The sequence below is a fragment of the Lontra canadensis genome, unplaced genomic scaffold (assembly GCF_010015895.1).
Source record: "Lontra canadensis isolate GAN:19392208 unplaced genomic scaffold, GSC_riverotter_1.0 scaffold19, whole genome shotgun sequence".
Lineage (NCBI taxonomy): Eukaryota > Metazoa > Chordata > Mammalia > Carnivora > Mustelidae > Lontra > Lontra canadensis.
This window is the reverse complement of record NW_022631013.1, coordinates 14,651,852-14,678,807: the sequence shown is the minus strand read 5'-3', so window position 1 is coordinate 14,678,807 and position 26,956 is coordinate 14,651,852. Positions and strand designations below refer to the sequence as shown.

Genomic DNA, 26,956 nt, shown 5'->3' with positions numbered 1-26,956 from the left:
TCTTTGGCTGCTCTTTACCTACAAGGAAGGCTTGCTCGGGCGGGAGCGAGCCCATCGCACCTCTGTCTATTATGTCCAAGTATAGTGAACCAAGTGGATGACTGCCCTTTGCTTTGTTCCCCAGAGCAAGAGGAAGCGGAGCTGGAGGAATTCCTGTGCCCTGTGCAAACACCACCCGGGCTTGTGGGTGTGGCGGCTGCCTTGCAGCCCGCACCTGCCATGCCCTTGGCCCTTCAGAACATTTCCCTCAAGCATCTTGGAACTGAAATACAGTAAGTGCAGTGGAACGGAGGGGCTGGCCAAGCTGCACACAGCCCCTTCTTTGGAGCGTACAATGATCTGGTGTGATCCATGCAGGGAGGTGGGCCTGGGGAAAGGGTTAGGGGCTTCATTTTTAATTCATCACATTATTACTTTAAAATACTACATTTGTTGTTCTGGTTTTTTAAAATAGTGCATATTTTTTTAAGATTTTATTTATATATTTGAGTGCGAGAGAGAGTGGGGTGAAGGGCAGAGGGAGAAGCACACTCCCTGCTGAGCAGGGAGCCCAAGGCAGGACTTGATCCTGGGACTCTAGGATCATGACCTGAGCCAAAGGCAGATGCATATCTGACTGAGCCACCCAGGTGTCCCAGAGTAGGGCATACTCTTTGTAGGAAATTAGAAACATATCGAAATGTAGAGAGTTTCAATTACCCATGATCCTATCACCCAGATAGCATTCTTAGCCTTTGGTATATCTCATTCCTCTGCATTTTCTGTATACCTGCATGTCTAACTGAGATCCTACTGAATATAACATGATGATGACATCAAAAGTGTCTTCATATGGGAAATGCATCAGATTATTCACTTTTTTTTCCAGAGTGACTGTATACAACCCACTTTCTAAAAAAATTTTTATAGAAGTTTTATTTTTCATCACGGTAAGTGTACTCTCCAATCTTCATCATGTATTTCACCCATCCCGCCACCCAGCTCCCCTCTGGCAACCACCAGTTTGTTCTCTGAAGTTAACAGTCTGTTTTTTGGTTTGCCCCTTTTCTCTCTCTCTCTCTTTTTTCTTTTGCTCATTTGTTTTGTTCCTTAAATTCCATGTACAAGTGAGATCATATGGTATTTGTCTTTCTCTGATGACTTATTTCACTTAGCATTATATTCTCTAGCTCCATCCATGTTGTTGCAAATGGCAAGATTTCATTCTTTTAATGGCTGAGTAATATTCCATTATGTATATATACCACATCTTCTTAATCCATTCATCTGTCAGTGGATGGACACTTGGGCTGCTTCAACAATTTGGCTATTGTAAATAATGCTACAATAAACATAGAGGTGCATGGATTCCTTTGAGGTAGAGTTTTTGTATTTTGGGGGGCATATACCCAGTAGCGCAATTACTAGATTATAGGGGAGTTTTATTTTTTTATTTTTCTGGGAACCTCATTACTGTTTTCCAGAGTGTCTACATCAGATCACATCCCCAGCAATGGTGCAGGAGGGTTCCATTTTTCTCCACATCCTCATCAACACTTGTTGTTTCCTGTGTTGTTAATTTTAGCCATTCTGATAGATTATGAGTTGATATCTCATTGTAGTTTCAATTTGTGTTTCCCTGAAGATGAGTGATGTTGAGCATTTTTTCATGTGTCTATTGGCCATCTGGATGTCTTTTTTGAAGAATGTCTATTCGTGTCTTCTGCTATTTTTAATAGGATTATTTGGTTTTGGGGTGTTGAACGGTATCAGTTCTTTATATATTATGATACTAATCCTTTATCAGATATGTCATTTGCAAATATCTTCTTCCATTCAGTAGGTTGCCTTTTAGTTTTGTTGATTGTTTCCTTTGCTGTGCAGAAGCTTTTCATCTTGATGTAGTCCCAATAGTTTATTTTTGCTTTGTTTCCCTTGCCTCAAGAGATATATCTAGAAAAGTGTTGCTTCAGCCAATGTAAGAGAAATTACTGCTGTGCTTTCTTCAAGGATTTTATGGTTTAAGGTCTCACATTTACTCTTTAACCCAATGATCCAGTTTCTCTCTTTGGCATGTACCTATCCAGTTTCCCCAACACTATTTGTTGAAGAGACTGTCTTTTTCTCATTGCTTATTCATTCCTCTTTTGTCAAGATTAATTGACCATATGATTGTGTGTTTATTTCTGGTTTTCTATTCTGTTCCATTGATCTATGTGTCTAATTTTTTTTGCCAGTATCATACTATTTTAATTACTACCACCTTATAATATAACTTGAAACCTGGAATTGTGATGCCTCTAGTTTTGTTTTTCTTTTGTTAACTTCACTTGTAAAATGTGTAACTTACTTTATGTCTATCATATCTCAGCTACTTTTTCATTTGTTATTCATTATTTATACAATTTCCCACAAGTAGGATTTGTTTTAAATAGTTCGTAAGAAGATAGCAGTTATGGCCTGAGCTTTGGAGACAGACTGCCTGGATTCATATCACCAGTCGTAGTACGCGCTGCCCATGGCAACTTGTTTGATTTCTCTGTGCCTCACTTAAATTGTTAGAGAAGTAAATACAACAGTGCCTGCCCTACACGATTAGCGTGGGAGTTAAATGGGTCAATGCATGCAAAGTGCTTTAGGACTGTGCTTAGCCATGGTAAGTACTTTATAAATATTGTCTGCTGCTACTATTGTTTTGTTGTTTTTTTTTTTAAAGATTTTATTTATTTATTTGACAGACCGAGATCACAAGTAGGCAGAGAGGCAGGCAGAGAGAGAGGAGGAAGCAGGCTCCCTGCGGAGCAGAGAGTCCGATGCGGGGCTCGATCCCAGGACCCTGAGATCATGACCTGAGCCGAAGGCAGAGGCTTTAACCCACTGAGCCACCCAGGCGCCCCTGCTGCTACTATTGCTAATCTAACTGAAGAATAGGAAGCTCTTGGGAATTCAGATGGTACCCAATACTGAGCCTGTTGAGGTGCTTATTTTCTGTGGACTTCAGATAGACTGGGACCTCTTAGGAGGCAGCCTACATTGTTCTCTGGACTTGGATTAGAGACCCCTGGCTCTCTGTGACTCAGAGCATTTCCCTGTCGACCTCAGTGTTTGAAGTCCCTCGAGTAGCTAGAAAGGTGGTGATGCTTGCAGGAGAGAAGCAGGTTTTAGGGAAAGACAGTGAGTGTCCTCCAGGGCCTGCTGGCTGGAGGTAAGACTGCCCTTGTGAGGCATTTGGATGGAGGGGCCCAGAACTCAGGAGAGTAATCTGAGCTGGGGAGAGAGACTTGGGGGTGTCGGGTATGGGTGAGCTCCCAGGGTGAGTGGATAAGGAAGGTGCCCTGCAGGGGATCTTCCCTCAATGGGAACTGGAGAGAACTGGGTACATTGGGAGCCTGCTGTGGGGCAGAAGGGGCTGAGATACACCCATCCAGGTTGTATCCAGTGTAGTCTTACCAAACTTAAGCCAGGTCTGTGCAATGAAGGCCACAAACAGAAGTGGAAGAGAGAACATGCAGAGACAGAAAGGAAGGAAGTTTCAGAGGATCAGTTCGTTACTTCCCTCCTGACATTTGTAATAACCCACAGAAAATGTGAGGAAAAGGTGCAAGAAGTGGGCTACTTGCCATGGGCTGCTGACAGCCCCAGTACGATCGGGGTTCCTCTTGTCTCCTACACCCTGGGTACTGGTCTTAGAGCTTGCTGTGGGCTCTGCCATGAGCCGGGGCCATACTCCGGGGAAGGGAGTAAGTGCTTCTAGAGCTCTGTGCTAGGTTCCTTGCACCGTCACTGAGATGGCTGCACAAATCTATGAGGCGGTGTCATAAGTTAAGTTCTTAGGGCGTGGAGTCAGACATCCGGATCTGATGCTCAGTCCCCCCACTCACTAGCTCTGTGGCTTTGGCTACTTATCCTTTCTGAATCTCCAGTCTCCTCTCTGGACAGTGGATGTGACACTGCTACTCACTTCACTGGACCCTTGTGAGGACTGAGTGAGTTGAATGACTAGTGTCAGCTTAGTGCTTGGCCAGTGGAAGGACCCAGTCACTGTCTGTTGTGCACATGTTCCTCATCCCCACTCCAGATCAGGAAACCCTGGCTCAGGGAGGATAAATGGCTCCCCAAGGTTATCTTTCCAGAGCAAGTCTTTATGACCCCTCCTCCCCACTGCTGGGCCTTCCAGACTTAGGGTCATGACCTGAACCAAAGGCAGACCCTTAACCAACAGAGTCACCCAGGTGCCCGGCCAATATTATCCTGATACCAAAACCAAATAAAAATAGCACAAGAACCTGGAGCTTTCACCTAGAATTTCCTTGTGTTGATTTTGGCAGCAGGCCTGGTTTTTTCCCTAATTCTTCTCTTCACAGGACTCCCAGCTGTATGCGAGAATTTCAATTTCAACGCTGCAGTTTATATGGGTTCAAAACTCTGCTTTCTTTCCTCTCTTGCAGCCAATGTTCTAGGTTTATGATACCAACAGTTGATGTGTGGTCACACAGACACACACCATCTTGTAGCTGTGTGTGGTGATGGATATTAACTAGATGTAGTATGGTGATCATTTCGCACTATGTTGAATAAATATGTTGCACACCTGAAATGATTGTTCTGTGTTAGTTGTATCTCAATTTAAAAAAAAAAAAAAAGATGGACAGTTGACCCCAGAACAAACTCATGTCCTCAGTCAACTTTCACAACGATAATCCCGCAGACACGAATTTCAGAATTCAGCGTCCTATGATAAGCATCTTTATTTCTTGCATATCTGGATTCAGCTGATATAGGCTAGGTACACCTGGTCTTGACTCCAAACTGTCGGTAAGATTTAGATCTGCTGATGGGGCACCTGGGTGGCTCAGTGGGTTAAGCCTCTGCCTTTGGCTCAGGTCATGATCCCAGGGTCCTGGGATCGAGCCCCTCATCGGGCTCTCTGCTCAGCGGGGAGCCTGCTTCCCTCCTCTCTCTCTCTCTGCCTGCCCCCCTGCCCACTTGTGATCTCTGTCTGCCAAATAAATAATATATATTTTTTTAATTAAAAAAAGATCTAGGTCTGCTCCTTGTGTTCCTCATCTTCCATGGACCAGCCCCTGCCTGAGCCATGTTCTTCAAGAGGCCATGCTCTGTATACAAGGACATTTTATGCCTATGTTTACATCACTTCTGCTAACAGCCCTTTGAACAAAGCAAGTTCCGTGGCCATGCCCGAGTCCAGAGGGGAAGTACTCTGCTCCTAAGGAGGTGGTGGGCAAGGGGTGAATATTTGCTGAGGAGTAGTCTGATCTGCACATTCACGTTCGCACTTGAAGTTCATCTTTCCATGTCCCCAAGAATTTCCCTTCCTTTCCTGGGAATTCAGCTCAGTATTTTTGAAACGTGTTTGGTATTTATCTAGCATCTAGGTGTCTGTGAATAAGGGCTTTTCAGGGTAATCTATCCACCGTACTGCTGGAACTGTACACTGCGCAGAGGGATGATACAACAAAGCTAGGACTCCCTTCACGGATCTACAGACCTTCTTCACACCCCCCCCCTTTTTTTTTTATAAGATTTTCTTTATTTGGGAGAGAAAGCACAAGGTTGGGGGAGGGACAGAGGGAGAGGAAGAAGGAGACTCCCCGCTGAGCGGGGAGCCCAACTCCAGGCTTGATCCCAGGACCCTGGAATCATGACCTGAGCTGAATGCAGCACTTAACCAACTGAGCCACCCAGGCGCCCCTCCCCTTCTCTTTTGACCACACTATTGCTGCCTTTTAAGTGAATGACCTCTGCATTTATTTCATTGTTTTTCAAACCGTTGACCACCATCACAGTAAGAAATAGATTTTATTTTATAGTTCAGTTAGTACACATATATGTAATTTACAAAATATTAACTCCATTCTGAGCCCACTCTGAAATACCACTCAGAAAATATCCATTCTGATATTTTCCATTCCATATTTTTTTATTTAAATTCAATTAGCCAACATACAGTAAGTATATCATTAGTTTCAGATGTAGTGTTCAGTAATTCATCAGTTGCATACAACACCCAGTGGTCATCACATCATGTGCCCTCCTTAATGCCCATCACCCTATCCTACCCACCTCCCCTCCAGTGACCCTCAGTTTGTTTCCAGTAGTTAAAAGAGTCTCTCATGGTTTTTCTCCCTCTCTGATGACTTCCCATTCAGTTTTCCCTCCCTCCCCCTAAGATCTTCTGCACTGTTTCTTATATTTCACATCTGTGTGAAACCATATGATAATTGACTTTCTCTGTTGACTTCTTTCGCTAAGTCTAATACCCTCCAGTTCCATCCATGTCAATGTAAATGGTAAGTATTCATCCTTTCTGATGGCTGAGTGATACTCCATCGTACATATACACCACATCTTCTTTATCGATTCATCTGTTGAAGGACATCTTGCCTCTTTCCACAATTTGGCCATTGTGGACATTGCTGCTTAAACATTGGGGTGCAGGTGCCCCTTTGGATCAATACATTTGTATATTTGGGGTAAATACCTAGTAATGCAATTGCTAGGTCGTGGGGTACCTCCATTTTTAACTTCCTTTTTTTTTTTTTTAAAGATTTTATTTATTTTACAGAGAGAGATACAGAGAGAGAGGGAACACAGCAGAGGGAGTGGGAGAGGGAGAAGCAGGTTCCCCATGGAGCAGGGAGCCTGATGCGGGGCTTGATCCCAGGACACTGGGATCGTGACCTGAGCTGAAGGCAGACGCTTAACGACTGAGCCACCCAGGCGCCCCTCCGTTTTTAGTTTCTTGAGGAACCTCCATACTGCTTTCCAGAGTGGCTGCATTAACTTGCATTTCCACCAACAGTGTAAGAGGGTTCCCCTTTCTCCACATCCTGGCCAACATTTGTTGTTTCCTATCTTGTTAATTTTAGCCATTCTGACTGCTGTGATGTGGTATTTCATTGTGGTTTTGGTTTGTATTTCCCTGATGCCAAGTGATGTGGAGCATTTTTTCCTGTGTCTGTTGACCATTTATATGTCTTCTTTGGACAAGTGTCTGTTCATGCCTTCTGCCCATTTCTTGCCTGGATTGTTTGTGTTTTGGATGTTGAGTTTGATAAGTTCTTTATAGATCTTGAATACTAGTCCTTATCTGATAAATATCTTCTCTCATTCTGTAGGTTATCTTTTAGTTTTACTGACTGTTTCCTTTGTTGTGCAGAAACTTCTTATCTTGATGATGTTCCAATAGTTAATTTTTGCTTTTCTTTCCCTTGCCTTTGGAGACAAGTCTAGCAAGAAGTTTCTGTGGCCAAGGTCACAGAGGTTGCTGCCTGTGTTCTTAAGGATTTTGATGGATGCCTGTCTTACACTAAGGTCTTTATTCCATTTTGAGTCTATTTTTGTGTGTGGTATAAGAGAATGGACCAGTTTCATTCTTCTGCATGTGGCTGTCCTATCTTCCCAGCACCATTTGTTGAAGAAACTGTCTTTTTTCCATTGGATGTTCTTTCCCACTTCATTGAAGATTAGTTGACCATAGAGTTGAGGGTCCATTTTTGGGCTCTCTATTCTGTTCCATTGATCTATGGATTGTGCCAGTACTATACTGTCTTGATGATGACAGCTTTGTAATAGAGCTTGAAGTCTGGAATTGTGATGCCACCAGCTTTTAGTTTTCTTTTTCAACATTCCTCTGGCTATTTGGGGGTCTTTTCTGGTTCCATACAAATTTTAGGATTATTTGTTCCAGCTCTGTGAAAAATGTTGATGGTATTTTGTAGGGATTTCATTGAATGTGTAGATTGCTCTGGTGGCATGGATGTTTTAACAATATTTGTTCTTCCAATCCATGAGCATGGAATGTTTTTTCATTTCTCTGTGTCTTCCTTAATTTCTTTCATGAGTGTTCTGTAGTTTTTACAGTACAGATCCTTTGCCTCTTTGTTTAGGTTTATTCCTAGGTATGTTGTGCTTTTTGGTGCATCCATTCCATATTTTAAATGCTGGTCACAGGGCACCTGATTGGCACAGTCAGTTAAGCGTCTGACTCTTGGTTTCAGCCCTGGTCATGATCTCAGAATCCTAAGATTGAGCCCCACATTGAGCTCCATGCTCTGCACGGAATCTGCTTGAGATTCTCTCTCCCTCTGCCTCTCCTGCTTGTGTGCTCTCTCTCTCTCTCTCTCTCTCTCTCTCAAATCTTAAAATAATAAAATATGTTCTAGTCATGATACTAAACTGATTTTACAATCTACCAATGGTTCACAACCTCCAGTTGGAAAAACACTGACCTAGCGAACTCCTTTAATTGTCTTCTCTTCCTCATTATTAAATTTGGAATATATCTACTTTTATCTCTTTGCAAATGGAAAATAAACTCAGTTAAACTGTCCTCTCATCTGACTCATTATGAATTTCTCTCACACCTCAGCCAGGCTTTGGTGCCACCTAGTTCCTTCCTACAAACCCAGCACGCACTGAGCCTGCAGTCCAGGCATGTGCGCCCAGCGCCAAGTGCCAACAGGCATGCAGGCTGTTTGGTGCCTACCTCTTGGAGAAATGACACCGTTATTCAGCCTAGACAAGAACTGGGTCAAAGGGTAGCCCATGGACAAAGTGCAGTAAGTTCTTTGGAGGCCATGAGATGATTAGTGAAGGCCTCCAAGAGAACAGATCTAAATGGGCAAAGAAAACAAGGGGAGAAGGATCCAGGAGGGGTTTGAAGCTTTCCTCAGCAGAAGCAGGAAGGCACGGATCATTTTTGAGCCAAGTAGTTATAAAACCAGATGAAGGTTTCAGGACAGTTGATTTGGCAAGTCTAGCATTCATTCAGCACATACACCGTAAGTGCCCTCAGTGTTGCTGGCACCGTGCTAGGCATTGGAGTGTTTGAGTGAACAAAACGGGCAGACATCCTTGTACTCACTAGAACTTACTCTCTGGGGGGCGCCTGGGCAGCTCGGTCAGTTAAGCGTCTACCATCCGCCTTCAGCTCAGGGCATGATCCAGGGTCCTGGGATTGAGCCCCTCTTCGGGCTCCCTGCTCAGTGGGGAGCCTGCTTCTCCCTCTCCTTCTGCCTGCCGTCCCGCCTGCTTGTGTGTGCTTGTGCACATTTTCTCTCTCTCTCTGTCAAATAAATAAATAAAATCTTTAAAAAAAAAAAAAAAGAACTTATATTCCAGCAGTGTGGCTGGGGGCAGGGGAATCAAGCCTGTATTGTTTATTAGCAATATCTTGTGTGGATGGCCATAAGCATGATGAGAAAATGAAAAGGAGAGGGTGAGGGCCTGGGGAGTGGCTCGGGTGGGATGTACCTCCAGGCTGCCTGGAATCCAGCCCACCGCTCTGCTTGGAGCATGACTATGGTGAAGGAGATGTCTTCAGCAGGGGCAGCAGGGAGAGCGGAGAGACAGTGGAGGGGCAGGATGGCAGCCTCAGGCTCCTGTTTTCTTTTCAGAAACACAATGTACAATATTCGGGGCAATAGGCAGGCCCAAGGAACAGGCCACGGACCTCCAGGAGAAGATCCTCCCGGGAATGCGGAACCTCAGAGGGACGAGCAGCCCTTACCCTCCGACCCAGGCACCCCAGGTGAGCTCAGGTTTGGGCTGTCGTCAGAGACCAAGCAAGTGCCCTCTGTATCCTCCCCAGTGCCTTTTGTGTTGAACATGAAACTCTCCAGGTCACTCCTGGTTTCCATGGGTCAAGCAGCAGTGACTCCTTTTTTTTTTTCTTAATTAATATTACTATGGTAAAATACACATGAAATATACCACCTTAACCAGTTATAAGTGCACAGTTCAGTGGCATGAAGCACATTCAGGGCGGTGTTCAACCCTCACCACCATCCGTCTCCAGGAATTCTTTCTTGTCTTCCCAAACATTGCTCTTAGCAATGACTCCTGAAGTAGTAAAAGAAAATGTCTTTCACTTTTTCTTTCTTACTGTTTTTTTTTTATTTATAAGGAAAGGATATAAAAATGCCTCCCTGAGGTGATTAAAATCAGATCTGCCTGAAGAAGCAAAACAAGCGACCTTTAGCTGTCCACCCAGCTGCTCCACAGCACTTTACTATTTCACAGAATGTGAGCGGCCCACACCTTCAGGGGGAGGGATCGACCTTTTTTTTTTTTTAAGGAAATTGGGATGGGTACCCTTAGGACATTCTGTAATCTGGAAACAGTTGGACGAAAACTGGCTGAGGCAGCACCATGGGGTCTTCTAGCCATGAGGACCCCTGGGCTATAAAGAAGTGGCTCCAGAAAGAGCATCCCTTTGGAGGAGTGCCCGCGTATCACAGCGAACAGTGCATGAGGGGTTCAGTATCCCGGGGAACCAGGGCTAATGGAACCAGCACTGCTATGTAGCAGCTCCTCTGTGCCGAGGCTACCTTAAGCACTTTTTGCCCTTTGGTAACAGTTTCATTAAAATATAATTTACATACCAAACAATTCACCCCTTTGAAGTCTACTGATTCACCACAATCAACTCTAGAACATGCTTATTATCCCCAAAAGAAACCTCGCATCCCTCCAGCTCTAGGCAGCCGCTGTTCAGCTCTCTGTCTCTGTGGATTTGCCCGTTCTGGATAGGTCATACAGATGGGCTCTGCAGTGTCTGGTCCTTTAGGACTGGCTCCTGTCACCGAACAGAATCTTTTCAAGTTTCTCTTATGGGTACCAAGCACTTCACCTGCTTTCACCTCTTTGACCCTTCCAGCAACCTGAGCGGTAGCTTCCATTGTTCTCATTTACTTAATCAGGGGACCGAGGACAGAAAAGTGGGAGTGGCTCACTCATGACCGTACTGCTTGTGCGGAACTGGGAACTGGAGTTCAGGCTGAGGCTTTAGAAAAGTCTCATTTTCTAAAGCAGTGATTTTTCACATTATGTTTTTATTGCCATGACACCTTGACTCCCATAAATAAAATCTAATATACAGTGCAGATCAAAGCAGACTTGAAGCAGGGGAATGGGGTCTGGGCTCCCTTCAGCTCCTCCTACCATCTTCCCCTCCCAGCTAGCCCTGTAGCACACCCGTGACATCCTACAGCACTGACGGAGACCCCTCTCTTAGGCCTCATCTTCTCAAACTATGAAATGGGTGCCGTGATCCCTATCTTGCCTGCCCTCAGAGTCAGTGGAGAGTAGTGTTATCAGAGGGCAGCAGGGCTGTAGGGAGCCTCTCTGCTCTTCTATACCCCACGCAGGAAAGAGAAAGAAAGAAGCCTTGCTGTCCTTTGACCTCTGCAATTGGGTTTGTACCCAGCACAGCCGGATTTCTTTTAAGTCTAGAACAAAACCATTCTGTTCTTGTATTCAGCAAGGCCAGGCAGGTTCTGATCCCTACTCATTTCTTCTCCATTCGAGATGGTTTGGCTGACCCTAGAAGAAACATGCTAAATTATTCGACTTATCCTCAAAGCCCTACCTGTCCCCTCACCTGGGATCCCATATCATGTCCTTATTTTTAACACCCTAGTCCCAAAAGGATTGGGGATAGCTTATTAAACTATGTATCGGAGGAAAGTAAGTGAGTAATCTGGTTTAGGAAATTTAGATAAGACCAAGATAAGATCCTATAGAATAGCTATGAGTGAGCAGCAGATGTGCCTCTGAGCTTCTCGGTAGCCAAGGCAAAGAGGGAAATACAAGTGTTAGATTATTTCCAGTGCCCACAGAATAAACATGTATTTTCTAAGAAAAAGCAGAGCCTTTCTCAGAAGGCTGAGAGAAAGTGGCATGTGTGTATGGCATGGTGTGTATGCACCATGTAGACGAGATTTTCAAGGTCTTTTAAAGGTCCTTTTCAAGGGCCTTTAAAATGTCCCTGGATGCAGGCTGATGGCAGATCCCTAAAGTGTAGGCTTGGGGCAGGGAAGGACAAGGCGTCGGGGGTAGGTGAGTAACTCTGATGTTGGATTTGATTTAAGAAAAAAGAAATAATAAAGTAAGAAATTCAGCAGCGGTTGGCAGATGTTTTCTATAAAGAGCAAGATACTAAATGTTGGAGACATTGTGGGGCATATGGTCTCTGTTGCCAGTACCCAACTTTGCCCTTATAGAGTGAAAGCAGCACAGACAATGCGTAAATGGATGTGGCCATGTTCCAATAACTTTATTTACAAAAGCAGGTTGTGGGCTGGATTTGGCCTGTGGGCCTCTGGTTGCTGACCCTGGCTCTAGAGGAAATAGGACTCTGCAGCCTGGAGGCAGTCAACTGTGGGGAATATGTTCCCTAACTTAACTTGTAATAAGAATCCAACTTTGACTTAGTCTCGGGGGCAAGAATGCCAAATACAGATATTCCATACCCTGTCTATGGACAGATCACCATACTTCAAAAATCGCCCAGAGGGTAGAGGTGGGATCTTGAAATAAGAAACAAGACATCCTGCCAGGGCTTGTTCCTGAGATGGCCCCTGGCACACAGCAGTGGTGTGGTGTAAGATAGCCCAGACAGGTGGGGATCCGAGAGTGGGTGAGAGGCACACGTCAGAGGACGGCCTGAAGGACCCAGCCAGTACAGTATAAATAACATTTATACAGCCCAAGCATTCTCAAAGTGTTATCCCGGACCAGCTGCAGCAGCATCCCCTAGGAAAGTTTTAGAAATGCAAATTGTCAAGCCCCCTCCCCCAGCCACCCCAGACCTATTGATGAGAAGCTCTGGGAGTAGGGTCCCACAATCTGAATTTTACCGGGCCCCCCAGGTGCTTCTGCAGCAAGCTCGATTTTGACCACTGAGGCCACTGATCATAACCTCTGTGTTCCTCCTTTTGAGCAGGGAAAGATCCAGCAGATTCTCCAAAGTCTACACCCAAATCCTCTCTGACCGCCAGTCTCATTCAGAAAGCCAAGCGCCAGAACAACACCTTTCCCCTCTTTGCCGAAGGACTCACACGAACCCGAACTGCCCAGGAAAAGGTTCTGGCCTTGGAGCAGCAGGTTCTGATGCTCACCAAGGAGTTAAAGTCTCAGAAGGTGAGCTCTGGCCCCAGTGGGGCCCCAGGCTCCAGTGCACCCCTCTGGCCTGGAGCTTCTGAACAAGCTAGACATGCCACGTTAGCCTAGCTGGGCGCGGGCCAGTCTCTGTCCTTACCAGCCAAACTGCTGGTGGAGGGGAATGTTGTGCTCTTGGCTACTAAGGGACCTGTGGACACTCAGCCTAGGTGACAGAAAGCCTTCCAGGGCAGGGTCTCCGGAACCTCCTTTGTATTGCTCTCGGACTCCTGGAAGACTGTGCCTGGCCTGACCCCACACTGAAGAGAGGAGACTTTGGAGGAGGGGGGTCTGGATGCAGGGTCCTGGGAGGGGCCCCTGAAGGAACTGGCAGCTACTAATGGTGTAGATTGCTGAAGGACTCTCCTAGGAGAGAGAAAGCAGGCAGGTCTGTGTAGCTCTGGGGCTCAGCCAGGCCCCACAGGGGACATTGACGAGGAAGATTCTGCAATCGCCATTGTAGAACACAGATCACGTACATACACAGATGTTAAAATCATCACCAAATCCTACAACCCAGGGAATACACCATGTTCACATTCTGGGGCAACTTTGTAAAGTCTCCCTCACCTCCTTGCCATGTGGCAAGGAGGTGAGGGGGACTGCAACCCTGGGCACAATGAAAGTAGTTCATATAGCACAGTTGTTACTGAAAATCCCGAGGTTGGTGCCCAGTGATGTCCCCAGGCATGGCCTCCACTGAGAACCCCGGCTTCTTTTCCTCTGAGGAGAAAGCCCAAGTCCTCATGTTGAGGTTTGGCTGGCCTCAGTCTTCCTGCTTTATTCCCTAGCTCTAGCCTCTGGGGTGGGCGGTGGGGGGTGTAGTGTATATACTTTTGAATAGTCTCCCTCCTGTACATTTCTTCTCCTCCTTTCTGCTGCTCCATTTTTGGAGAAGACAGTCCAGAAAAACGCTCTCCCTACCTAGTTTTGCCCCTTCTCTGCCTTTCTTGCCTTAAGCGGGTAGTAGGGGAAGCAGCTGAGGCTTCCCTAATGAAGCCGCCCATGATCGGAGTTCTCCAAGGAGGAAGCTCATTCATTCATAGGGTCTCCCTTCAGTTGTGAATTCACCAGGTCTTTGTCGAGGGCCTGTGGTGTGCACACAATAGTCTAGGTGCTGGGAACAGTGAGAAGACACATGGGCCCTGCCTCTCAGGGGCTTGCATTTCACAGCAGAGGCAGGCGGTAAGCATGCCGACACCCACATATAGCATTACAGCCTGGGAAGCCCCCTCTGAGTCCACTTAGCAGCCCAGCTTTTCTCTGGCCATCTTCCCATCCTGCGGTGGAGCTGCTGGCGCTCCTGAGAGCCCAGAGTGTCCAGCTGGCTCCAGTTGGATCCAGCTTGATCCCTGGACCAGTGCAATATAAGGCCCAGACCCAACCTGGCCGGGAAAAGCAATCTGGATGTGAGCACTGCCTCTTTCACCACACCTTCCCCTTCTTTCTAGGAAATCTGGGCAGCCTTCCAGGGCTTAGCCTTTGCTTCCAAGGTGTCAGGAGTTGTCCAATGAAGGAGAGAGGCCTGGGAGCCTGAGATTTCATTGAGGTTTGCCCCTGACGGTTGTGCCTCCCTGGAATATGTGGTATTCTTAATAAATGGAGGCAAGCTCTTGGAGATCAGTAAGGGCTCCCCAGGCTGCTACTAGCTTTCCTGCCATCAGGATGAAAATGGAAGGAGGAAGTTGTGCAAGCATTATAGAATCTGGACTTTCTAACTAGCTCACTTTCCAGCAAACCTTGGCCTGGCCTGGGACCAATAGAAGGAGAGGAAGCCTTGAGGTTTCACTCTTAACTCACCAGATGAGTGCTGTGCGTGCTCTCCGGCGCATCTCACAAAGGTGGTTTTGTCTGGTGGGTGTCTCAGAGCACAGGCCTTGAAGTGGATGGTACCATCTGCAGTTCTAGCCCTGAGCAAGTTTCTTAACCTCTCAGAGCCTCAGCTTCCTTCCTCCTCTGTACCTGGAGGTTCAGTGGTCCTCACTGGAGAGGCCTGTGTCCGGATTCATAAAGCCCAGTGCTGGCTCGCGGCAGCCTCGCACCAGATGCAGGCTTTGGCTGTCACTGTGGCATTCCCTGCCCTCCTTGTTGATTCCTTCCAGCCTAACAAGGAGTAGCACATTCCTCTGAGGGGCTCTAGGAAGACAGATGGGCACCTATGAGGGTCTCCAAGAAACGAGTGGCATAGCAGTGATGGATGGAGGTCAAGTCTTCATCCCACATCCATCACGGGGAGCCCCAGCCCTACAAACTCTGGCCTTTTACCTCCAGACCAGATACCAAAACCAAAGAGCGGAGGGAGAGATGATCGACTCTTGGCCCAGAGCTAGGACAGGGGAGGCTTGCAAAACCTTGGGGTGCCCAGTGGGGTCCCAGATGTGCAGAAATGCTGATTGGAGGGCACTAACTGTCCATCTGAGACCCTCCGAGTCCAGTTCCTCAGCTGGCCAGACAGTCCCCCAGACTTTCCTAGGCCCACATCTGCAAGATGCCTTCCTGTGTCTCTTCAGTGGAAGGTGCTCTCTTTCTGCCTAAGGCTGCAGGAAGATATGGGACCTGGGAGGTCTTGTCCTGGCTCAGCCACCCAGGTGCTCATTGCCAATAGCTTTAGGGACCCTTGAAGAATTTGTATCTCAGATTCTGTTGCATGCTGTGGAGGGCACAGAGGTGCATAGGGTCCCTGCCCTCAGGTGGGAAAGGGGAGATGAGAGCATACATACCTGGTGTTGAGTGTGGCCCTAGCTCTGTGCTCGGGCTTTCCATGCATTAACACTTATCCTCACAACAGTTACCAGCCCCCTTTTCTTGAGGAGCAAACTGAGGCTCTGAGAGATTCTGCATGCCCAGGGTCTCCCAGGGGCCAAGACCAGTTTCAGACTCTAGTCTGTCTGCTTCTAGAGTTTCTGCCTTTTTCACCATGCCGTGCTCAAGGAGCTCAGAGATGGTGGGTGACTGCCCTAAGCTCACACAGCTGGAAGAGCCAGGACTGAGACCCTCAGTCACCGCCTCCTCGGTGGTCTCCTGGTACGGCCCAGCATAAGACATGATCACCGTAACTGCTTTTCAGAAAATACGAATACACTCATGTCTGGTGTCATATTGAATTATAGGACCACTCTAGGACCCATGGAGCCATTACCTGACCTAGGCTCTTGCAGCATGCTGGTCCCCCAGGAGATTGGGCCTCCTGAAGATAGCACCAGATGGCTGCTTGGCTGGGTGACTCAGGCTCTCAGAGTTGACAAAATTGTACCCAGCCTGAAGGCTGCCTGCTCTGGCAGATGGAAGCCCATGTTTGTAGTGATGTTGGCCATCTGTTGACTGCTGGGAATGATGAACTCTTCATAGGCCCTATCTGGGGCCAACTTAGCTTGCTGAGGGTAATTTATTGAGGAAACTCAGTGGGGACAAAGTGCGGCCTCTTACTTCCCTAGAACCCCAGCCAGAGACCTCAGTGTACACTCCCCTTGTCCAGAGTACAGAGTACAAAGACTTTAGAGTGCATAGAGGGAGGGTCGACGCGGGCCAGTTTCCACTTGGGGAGGGGCACTTGCCATACTTCCTTTCTCTTCCTTGAAGTGGCTGTCCTAGGAGTAGGGAGCACGCTCTCCATTTTACGTATGACAAAGCCATAGTTCACTTTTCTGAAACACTGTCACTAGAAACACCCTCATGGACCTGGAGTGGCAACCAAGGCCTCAGGGACTCCAGAGCCAGTGCTCCTTGACCTGCATCCTGCTGGCGCCCAGCCTCTGAGGGGCCAGTGGCTGGGGTGCCGGACTGGGATTCTGGTTCTTTCCCCAGCAACACTGGGCCCATCCACCTCAATTTTAGTGAGTAAGGAAAGTGTCGACTTTATAATAAAGGAAAGGATTAATTTTTAAAAGATGGTTTGTTGGCTTTTAACATTTTAAATAATCAACTATACCTCAATAAAAAAAATTTTTTTAAATGACAACTTGTGGCCAGTTATCAAAATCTGAAATGGGCCAAACAATGATTTGATTAAGAAATATTAGAAGTACCACTTGATCAGCTCTTGTTTCTAAGAAGAGGTCCTAAAGCATTGCTTATAGAGGTGGGAATTGGAAAGACCCCAGGTGTCCCTCCTTGAGGGCAGGACAGGGCACTGGGGTGCATCCAGACAAGGAACAGTCCCTACACTGTTGCTAGTGACGGCCGTGCTCAGCGACACAGCATAGTGTATCGTAAGGCCCTGAGCGGCTTCCCTTTTGGTTTTTAGTATTTCTGTATCGTGTGTATGTGCGTTTTTGTGACATCATGTCCTCCAGTCCATCCATGTTGTAGCAAGTAACGGGTTCCCTTCCTTTTTCAGGCTCAGTAATATGCCATCATGTGTATATGCTACATTCCGTTTATCCGCTCACCGTCAGAGGTGTGTGTGTTGTTCCCATCCCTTGGGTGTTGTAACCAATGCTGCTATGAACATGGGTTGTTTCTATTTTTAAAGAAATGGGAAGAAGTGTCTCAGTGCAAAATGCGTTAACTACACATCATGGAGAAGTGGAGGACCCTAGATTAGGAGTTGGGGGTCCTCTGTTATGGCCACCTGTGGAGACCCACCAACTCCTTTTAGTCTCCTTCCTTCTTTCTTGGGCTTCAGTGTCCTCCTGTGACAGCAGGGTGACCCGCCTGGCCAGGTGGTCTCCCCGGGCCTGCCAGCCACCAGGTTTTCTGAACCCCAGGTCCACTTGCACTCTTCACCTCGTGCTTCCCGCTCTGACTCCGTTCCTTCCCTGCTTCCTTTCCCCCAGCTCATGCTGCAGCAGGGATTCTGGGATGGGAGGACAGCCTCCTGGGCTGGAAGTAGGACGGGGGAGGCAGCTGGATGTAATAAAATGGGCTTCAGAGTTGAGTCTCCCAAAGTTGGGGGAAAGATATCCGCCTGATGCTGAGCTCCAGGCGAGTCTGAACAGTGGTGTCGGCTCGTTATCTCACCCGGGCACTTACCAGGGTCATCTCCACATCTCAGCCAAACCAGAAAATGGTCTCAGCTTCTCGGTTATCCTGGAGCCACAGGAATGCTGATCTCTCTCAGCAGAGCCTGAGAAGCCAGTTCATTCCAAACATTCCAGTCTGGTTTGCAACCACCTCCTCACCCCACCTTCTGGCCACACCCCAGAATGCCCATAGCCCCACACAGGGTTAGGTTTAGGCCTTTGCTGGGGCTGCTGACTCAGCACGTGTGGAAAGGCCTATCAGCCCTCATCTCCTGCCTATTTCTTGACCGTCTCCGGCCCTCATTCTTCACAGAGCTCTTCTACCTTTCTGTAGAATATACTGGTCTTCCGCCACCTCCGCCTCAGGTAGAAGTCATTGCTCTCTGCTCTGTATCCCCACCAACACACTTGCTTCCCCCTTGCAGTAAATCATTCCATTATAGTAGTTCATTTTTGCTCCCACCAGCCTTGGTGGTGTTTGGAGGTGAGAACTCTGACCAGTCCCCCTTCGGACCACCCGTACCGAGCCCAGGACCTGGCACTGAGTGGGGCTTAATAAGTTTGGATGGCTGGAGGGAAGGGAGAGAAGCAGAAGAGGGCCAGTCTGTGGTTCCCCAAGTTTCAGAAGATGCATGCTATTTCAATCTTGCCATGATTTTCTCAGATAAAGTCATGATTTGGAGCAGTTTTCTTCCAAAATGGAATTGTTCTTAGCAAGAACCCTATCCAGCTGATCCATTTAGTTGAACACTTTGGTGTGGATACCGGTAACGTGTTTCTGGGAAGCCATGTTCTCTGGCATGGAGCATAGCAATGGCCCAGAGTCCCTGTCCCCCAGGACTGAGGTTCACATGGGCCTGGCCGCTGGGCTGCCTGGCTTCTGATATTCTGATCCTGGCCTTAAGTGAGTCCCCGTCCCTGCTTTGGGACAGAACAAGTCCTGGGGAGGTTGGGGGCCTGAAGGCGTGGAGAGCCAAGCAGACCTGGAGTTTCCATGTGAATATCGTGCCCCACTAAGAAATGAACGGGGGTCTGTTGCTCATGAGCCCTTCTGCTTTCTCACACCGGCCTGTAGGCTTTGCTTGGTGGCCTGAGGGGCTGGGCACAGGGGACTGCATGAGGCTCTGTGTGTGCTTTAGCCTGAGGACTGCCCATGTGTTTCTTCTCTGGTGCTCTCCCAGCTCCGTCGGTAGCTGCTACCTGATGCTATCTTCAGTATCCTGAGGCCTCCACTAGGCTTAGTAGGAAGGAATATTGAGACGAATCAGTGAGGTCTGCCACAGGAGCTAGAGAGAAGAACCACGCCAGTGTCCCACGGGCTGCCTTCACGACTGACCGAGCACAGGCTTACAATGATTTGGGATGGAATTCCATTCTACTCTGTGGGGCTCAGTTTTCCCATCTCTGGAATGGACATGTATCAGTCAGGGTTCCAGCTCAGCTGCTGTGACAAAGAAGCCTCCAAGTACTACTTATTTCCCTCCTACCTTCTCATGGAAGAACCCAGAGGTTCAGTGGCAGCTCTGAGCTGGGAGGACGGCTGCCGTCCTTCATACACCTTCTGCTCATGAGCCCGAGGGGGCTGCTCCGGCTCTTGCAGTTTCCCAGCCAGGAGGAAGGGCAGCGCGGGTGGTGGTTTATAAAGAAAGGACCCAAAAGCTACCCACACAATCTCTGCTATCCCGTGTAGGCAGAGCAGTCACTAGGCTACACCTCACTGCAGGCCTGGCTGGGAAATGGGGTCTTCAGCTGGGGAGCCCTATGTCCGGGTAACGCTCCCCTGAGCAGGAAAGGAGAAAATGAGCCAGCCCAGCAGATGATGCTCGCCACTGCTCAGGGCCGTTAGGAGAACCAGGGACTGTAGCAAACGCCGAGTCCCCGGCACCTCCCAGGCTGTCCCCGAGTTCACGAGTGGCTTCCCTTTCCTCCCCCAGGAGCTGGTGAGGATCCTGCACAAGGCGCTAGAGGCTGCCCAGCAGGAGAAGAGGGCGTCCAGCGCGTACCTGGCCGCAGCTGAGGACAAGGACCGGCTGGAGCTGGTGCGGCACAAGGTGCGGCAGATCGCGGAGCTGGGCAGGCGGGTAGAGGCCCTGGAGCAGGAGCGGGAGAGCTTGGTGCACACGGCCGGCCTGCGGGAGCAGCAGCTGCAGGAGCTGCAGCGGCACGTGCAGCTGCTCGTGGAGAAGAACCAGGCCAAACAGCAGGTCATCTGCAAGCTCTCGGAGCAGGTCACCCGGGACTTCATGCAGCCCCCTTCCCAGACACCTGTGCCCCCAGGGGCGGCCGACAGGGACTTCCTGAGCCAGCAGGAGAAGATGGAGCACCTGAAGGTAGGGGCCTCTCCCCGCAGGCCCTGGGCCCTTGGTGGGGTAGGGTCGGGGGCCCACTGCTCTCAACCCTGAGGGTTTCCTAGGTACAGCAGGGATAACCCTTGGTACTGGAAGGTTCGTGTCTGAAATACATATCAGTGAAAATATTCTACGCATTTCCTCGCTGTCTTAACCAGAAGGTCCAGTGCAATTTGACTTTTTCGTGATCTCCTGGGCTAGAAAGGAAGGGTATCCCTCCCTAGATGATCTCTAGAAGTGGAAGAGCACAAGCTGAGGTCAGAACTCCCTACTGCCAGGCCAGCTAAGTGTCACGCTGATGCCCTTGGGAGCCCCCAGGGCGCCTGGTGGCCTCCCCCAGCACGCAGTCCAGGTGATCTGTGGCTGCCTGGGACTTGCCCAGAACCATGGCAGGAATGATTGCTCCTCTGTGAGACTGTCTGCTGCACGGCAGCCACTGTCGCGGCTGCTCTGCTCCCGTCATCTCATCTGCTGCCCCACCAGCCCTGGGAGGGTTGTGTGCTCCCCACTTGTGTGCTCCCCACTATGGGCCGGAAGGCTGAGGCTGAGAAGGGGCCATGTGCAGAGGAGCTGGAGAGCTGGAGAGCTGGAGCTTTCCGACGAGTGCCTGCTCTGCTGCCTTCCAGTTCCTTTGCGCCTTCCCCCTTGGGCCACCGTCCCTGCCTCCCCCTTGCCCAGGTGGTGGCTCTCACTTGGGGAGGCTGTTCCCTCCCACAGAGACCGATTTCAGCATGGGGAGCAGGAACTTAATTTTTAGGTGTGATGCCTGCCGTGGACATCAATGTCCTCTCTAAGACATGGTGACAGGAGCTGCCGGGCCACCTGAAGGCCTGAGGCTGGGGATCGGCACTCAGAACCCCCAGTGTCCTTAAAGGCAGTTGTGTAACAGGGCCAGTCCTGCCCAAATCCCCCCCACGCACATGAATATGTATGTACCTGTAACCCAGGTAGCTCCCTTGCCACGGGACCAAAGCATTGCTGCTGGAAGAGGGGAAGCAGAAGGAAAAAAAGAAAACTCCAGAAGCTTTTGAGGAACCAGTGAGCAGTGTGATACAGTGTCCCCTGCCCCAGCTGTGAAGCCAGGCCTAGTTTTGGATCCAGGCTCTGCTGGGTGACCTTGGGCAGGGTCCCTCACTTCTCTTTAAAATGACCTCACTGTTCCTACTCACAGGGTTGTTGGGGGGTGAAGGAAGATAACAGGAAACCCAGATCCCTCCCATTTCCTTCAGCATGAAAAAACCATATAACCAGTCTTTGAATCTTTTCCCTTTAAAATCAGATTCTTTTGACTTCAAAATGAAAACAAAATCCTTTCAAATGCAGATGAAGCGAGGCTATTAGAAAGCTCTCAGGACTGGAAAATTGCTTTCATCAGATTGCTTCCCTGCCCTCCTCTGCCCTGCTAAGAGTCTTCTGTCTGTGTCCATCCTGCTGGAATCCACAGGTGAAGACCCGGTAGAGCAGGTCCGGGGTCCGAAAAGTAGATGTGTTGGGCGCCCCTGAGAGCCGAGAGCCGACTGGAAGCAGGGGCTTGCTGTGGGAGCTGGAGTGTGCCCCTGAATTTCCATGTCAGGAATTCATCAGTGAGCCCAGATAGGAGGAAATTCCTGTCAACCAAACTTGCCTTGCTGCCATCCTCAGAGGCCCAATGTTTGTGCCAGAAAGGAATCTCATGTGCTAGAATTCCTCATTTGTTAGCCTTTATGTGTCTGATCTAGAAAAACAGAAAACTCCAAAAGCCGTGGTCTTTCCATTTGGGGACAGAGCAATGTTCACATCTCCCCCTTGCCCTGGGATGGAGGGCATGCGGCTTTAAGGAGATGCCCCCGTGTTGAAGCTGCCAGTTTGAGAACAGAATCACTGGCCTCTTGAATATCGGAATCTCTTGAAGACTCAGAGACCCAGTCTTTGACATTTTCTGGCAGGGACAGCTGAGCCCTAACGGGGTCCATGGTCCCATAGCACAAGCAGCAGGGTTGCAGCTAGACCCCAGGCCTCCCCGCACACCATCCACTGCCTTCCCCGTTAGCACAGGGGTCAGTCCATGCGGCGTTTCCCCCAAGAGAATTCCGAGGCTCGTGATCCCTGTGAGGACAGACAGGCAGACTCTCTTCCTCCTGTCCCCTTCTCCAGTTGTGTTTTCCTCCTTTGCTTACCAGTGACTGTCGTGTGCCTTTCTTTCCTCTGAGCTCTCTCTTTTTCCTCCCTACAGTTCTGAGCCATGGAGAGCACTCAAGGTAGGGCGATGAGTGAAGGGGGAGGTGCCGCCCAGATGCCCCCCCACCCCCACGGCGGCTCCAAGGGGGCTCACACCCGCCCTCACTGTCTGGGCTACAGGCAGGGTGCCCCCAGCAACATGTCCAAAGCCTTGGAAGTGCCAGGGAGCGTCTTGGGGCCTGGGCCGAGGACAGAGGGACAGAAGCAGGAGGCAGAACGGAGCGGCAGACCCCAATGTGCTGTCACCAGCAGTTTTCCATTCCTCTGTGGACCTCCTGCCCTGGGCTTGGATCCTGCCTCTCTTGTGTTCTAAGCATGTGACTGAGGCGGACTTACCCTCTCTGTACTTGTTTCCTCATCTGTAAAATGGGGCGATGATACTTTAATACATAGCCCCCCATGGCGGAGATAAATTACACACAATAATGTGCGTGAGGGAGACGGGTGTGACACACAGTAGCAGCTCCAGCAACAGGTGCTCCCTTCCGCCCTTGCCTGGAAGCGTGTTGTATTTCCTCAGACATTTGGGATGAAGGCACGACAGCATTGTATCAAAAACAATTAACAGTATTTAACTCATAGGATGGTAGTATCCAGTCAGCGTTAAAATTTTCCAACTGATTTGTAAATGTTATTAATAGCTTTTGGGTTCTTTTATATAATCTTTAAATAAAATAAATTCATGAAAAAAAGGAGGGCACAACAGCAGCCATGGGAAATCTGTCAGTAGGGGAGGGAGGAGTGCAGCGGGTGACCGTAGCTCTCTAGGTGCCACAAGAGCCCAGAGAAGGAGGTGACTCTCATATTCACCACAGGCCATTCACCATTCTCAGCCTTTTGAACATATTAACTAATCGCACCCTGCCCACAGTGCCTGAGGTGGACCTGTTATCCTGCCTGTTTTCCAGGGGAGGAGGCCCAGAAAGGGCGAGGAACTGCTGGGCTCCGCAGGGCTCCTCAGGCCACAGGGCTCGGGGCCAGCTCCCTGACCGAAGGCAGTGCCTGCCTCTCTGTGGTGGTATTGTGCTCCAGGGTCAGAGGTCAGACGAGCCTGTGTGGGGTCAGTCTGACTGCCAAGCATAGCCCTTGAAGGACAGGACTAGACATCTGGCGTCCAGGTGGATGCCAGCAGGCCCAGAGCTTGGGGAGGATCTAGGCTGTTTGTGCGGTGGTTGGACTTGGCTTCAGAATCAGACACATCTGGGCTCGATCACACCTGGTCTCGTACAGCCGTGTGACCTCAAACAATGCACTTGTCCTTTCAGAGCCTCTGAGACCGCGCCTGAGTGCCTTTCAGGGCTGCCGGGGAGGTTGAGTGGGATGTTGCTCTCAGCACGGGCTGGGGGCTCAGGGTGATGGTGTCGGGTGCCCACACAGCTTCTGTGTTCCTAAACCTGCCAGTCCCCAGACACCTAAATGGAAGACTGTCACGGGCGGGGAGGGGGCAGTCCTGGAAGAGCCTGATGTCCACAGGAGGTTGGTCCTCGTGCTGCAAACATGAGGATTCGCACCAAACCCGCCACCCCTCCACTTAAGGATAATAAGATGGGGGCCCTAGAGAGGAAGCAGGCAGATGCTGGTGCAGAGAAGGGCTAGCACCCCCTGGCGGCATTTCTGAGAAAAGGGAGCCCAGAGTTTGATCTAAGGTAGACACAGTGGGAGAGGAGGAGGACGTCCAGGCTGGGGAGTTGGAGTCACCTGGGTTCAGGCTGGATGGTGAGAGCAGAGAACCAGCTCAGCCCGAGTACATGAACCCTTGCAGCCCGGGCACAGTGAGGGACACAAAGGCAGGGGTGGTTGGGGTGAGAGATGCCCCAGTGGGGTGGTGAGAGGCCTTGTGATGAAGCCAGCCAGGGGCTTTTATTTCTAGCTGAGGAGCCCTGGGAGCATGTGGCCTTCCCACTGGGTCAGCCACCCAGGCAGAAGGCAGCAGACCCCAGGCATGAATTGGAGCTTCTGGGCTGGGAAAGATCTTGGCCAGGATGCAGGCCCACCCAGGGAGGATCAAGATGGCCTATGAGCAGGGCACCTGTGACCCGTCCCTGATAATGAGATGCCACAGCCATCACAGGTGTGATGCTCTTACTTTCCAGATAAGTCAGGAGCTACCCATGGTCACACCTGCAATAGTGTCTCTCTCACGCACTTATAGCCCAGTACATTTCTTGGGTGGGGGCTGAAGGGTTTGAGTTGCAGCTAGCAAATGTCCTGGAATTCCTGGGCATAGCTGTGAACATGCATTGTCCATTGCTTCTGTAATATCCATCCCAACGGAACGAAGGTTGAGAGCCAGTGCTGTGGCTGCTCCTTTCCAAGGCTCAGGCTTCTGCTTGAGCCTCCCCAGTGCTTGGCCAGCTTCTCCTCAAATGCCCTGGCAGCAGGATCTCACTCCATCCACTGGACAGCTTGCAAAAGGAAAACTCTAGGCACAGAGCTCTGCATCAGAGCATTATTCATAATCAAAAGCCAACTGGAAACACTCAGGGCTCAAATAAAAAAATAACAGGGGAAGGATTATGACTGAGATATAGTAAATTCACCCAAGAAAATCGTCATCAGACATTTAAAGTAATCATCGGGAAGCTTATGTAACATAGAGTACAGTTGACCCTTCAATAACGTGGGTTTGAATTGCACGGGTCCACTATAGGCAGATTTTTTTCCTGATAAATACGGTATAGTCATGTTAATGTATTTTCTCTTTATAATTTTCTTAGTACTCTCTTTTCTCTAGCTTACTTTATTGTAAGAATACAGTATATACTGCACATAGCATATGAAATGTGTGCTGATTGGCTCTTCGCATTCTCAGTAAGGCTTTGGTCAATTGTAAGTGATTAGCATTTAAATTTGGGGGGTAGTCAAAGTTATATACAGACTTTTGACTATGTGGCAGGAGTTGGGGGGGTTCAGCACCTCTAATCCTGGTGCTGTTGAATGGTCAACTGTATTTACAAGGTAGCATTACATTAAAAAAAAAAAAAATTTCCACCCCAAATTGTTCAGTATGATTGCAAATACGTGACAACATATGTTTATTTTTAAAACAAACACTACTTGGATGTTTATTTGTTTTGGTCTCTATACTTACTATTAATGACACTTGTTACCTCAGGTCATCTCTCAGCCCCACAGGGAGTAGTGTTTGCCCCTTTTACAGATGAGAAAACAGAGAGTCAGAGGTGTTCAGTGAAGCGTCCTAGGCAGGAAGTTAGAACCACAGCTTGAATGCCATACTTGAGGCCCTCTCTACCGTATCATGCCGGGATCAAGATTAGTGAAGGGGCCTGCCTATAATACTACTTCTTGCAGACTTTTTCTTCTGTTGTCATTTATTAGACATTTCTAAAGGGAGGAAGTGTTGGCAGCTCATCTGAGGGTGAAGATGAGGGAGATATTTGCGGTGCAACTCATCAAACGCTTTGGTCTCTTTTCCAGGATGATATGGAAGCTTATCGGACCCAGAACCGCTTCCTCAACTCCGAGATCCACCAGGTCACAAAGATCTGGAGACGGGTGGCTGAAAAGGAGAAGGCCCTCCTGATGAAGGTAAGAGCTGGAGTCCGTCTCCAAGCCCAGCCATCCTTCGGTCCCTCAGCTTCTCACCCCTGTATGACTCTGTCCTTATCAACTGTGCTACCTCTGGACTGTGCCCCTTACGAGCTGTCTTTCCAGCCTCAGGCATCTGTGCTGTGCTGATTGCTGCTTCTGATCACAGAAATGCCGATGAAGAAGCAGGCAGCCATCAGTGCACCTCCCCTCCTGGCCAGAGTAACTTCTGAAGGATTCAAAGGGCTGCCACTCTTCCCCTCCCCCATTCATTTCTCTCTTTTCCCCCTGCATTTTGGGAGCCAGTTATTAAAGACTAGATATTCCAAAACAACTGCATATATGGGGAAATTAGAAAGTGGCCTTGCACATCCAGGGAAAGGCTCAGAAAAGACTTGATAACTTAAGTTTACACCTTAGGCTATCCTTAGCACAGAGATAGCCTATAACAATCAAAAAACAAAAACAATTTTTTCTCAGATTGGGAGAATCTGATTTCTAGTGTTCAGATGTCCAGTTTTCAACAACAACAAAAAATATCAAGGCATACGAAGATACATGAAAGTATGGCCCATTTGAAGGAAAAACATAAATCAATAGAAACTACCCCTGAAAAAGACCTGGTACTGGCTAATACCAGGCAAAGACTTTGAAACAGTTGTCTTAAAGGTGCTCAAAGAACTAAAGGAAGATGTGGAGAGTCAAGAAAGAAATATATGAACAAAATAGAAATATCAAAGAGTTAGAAAACCTACAAAGAATAAAAAAAAAATACTGGAGCTGAAAAGTACAGTAACTGAAATGAAAGATTCACTGGAGGGAGTCAAAGGTAGATTCCAGCAGACAGGAGGAATCAGTGGGCTTGAAGATAGGACAGTGGAAATTATTCAGTCTGAGAAACAGAAAGGAAAAGGATTGAAGAAAAGTAAACAGAGCCTA

At 48.7% G+C, this 26,956-nt stretch overlaps 1 protein-coding gene across 6 annotated transcripts in view; it reads left to right on the top strand.

Annotated features, from left to right (window-relative positions):
* The window catches only part of TBC1D2 (TBC1 domain family member 2), a 50,572-nt gene that overhangs the window by 10,401 nt on the left and 13,215 nt on the right, over positions 1-26,956 (top strand). For 3 of the 6 annotated variants that reach the window (XM_032860683.1, XM_032860688.1, XM_032860687.1), the window contains 5 exons: positions 125-272; positions 9,399-9,532; positions 12,728-12,924; positions 19,838-20,233; positions 25,907-26,017. In XM_032860683.1, the coding sequence (XP_032716574.1) occupies positions 125-272; positions 9,399-9,532; positions 12,728-12,924; positions 19,838-20,233; positions 25,907-26,017 (986 nt within the window). Of the gene's footprint in view, positions 1-124; positions 273-9,398; positions 9,533-12,727; positions 12,925-19,837; positions 20,234-22,463; positions 22,489-25,906; positions 26,018-26,956 lie in introns of those variants that run through there. The other 3 variants (XM_032860684.1, XM_032860685.1, XM_032860689.1) reach the window with 3 other exon arrangements.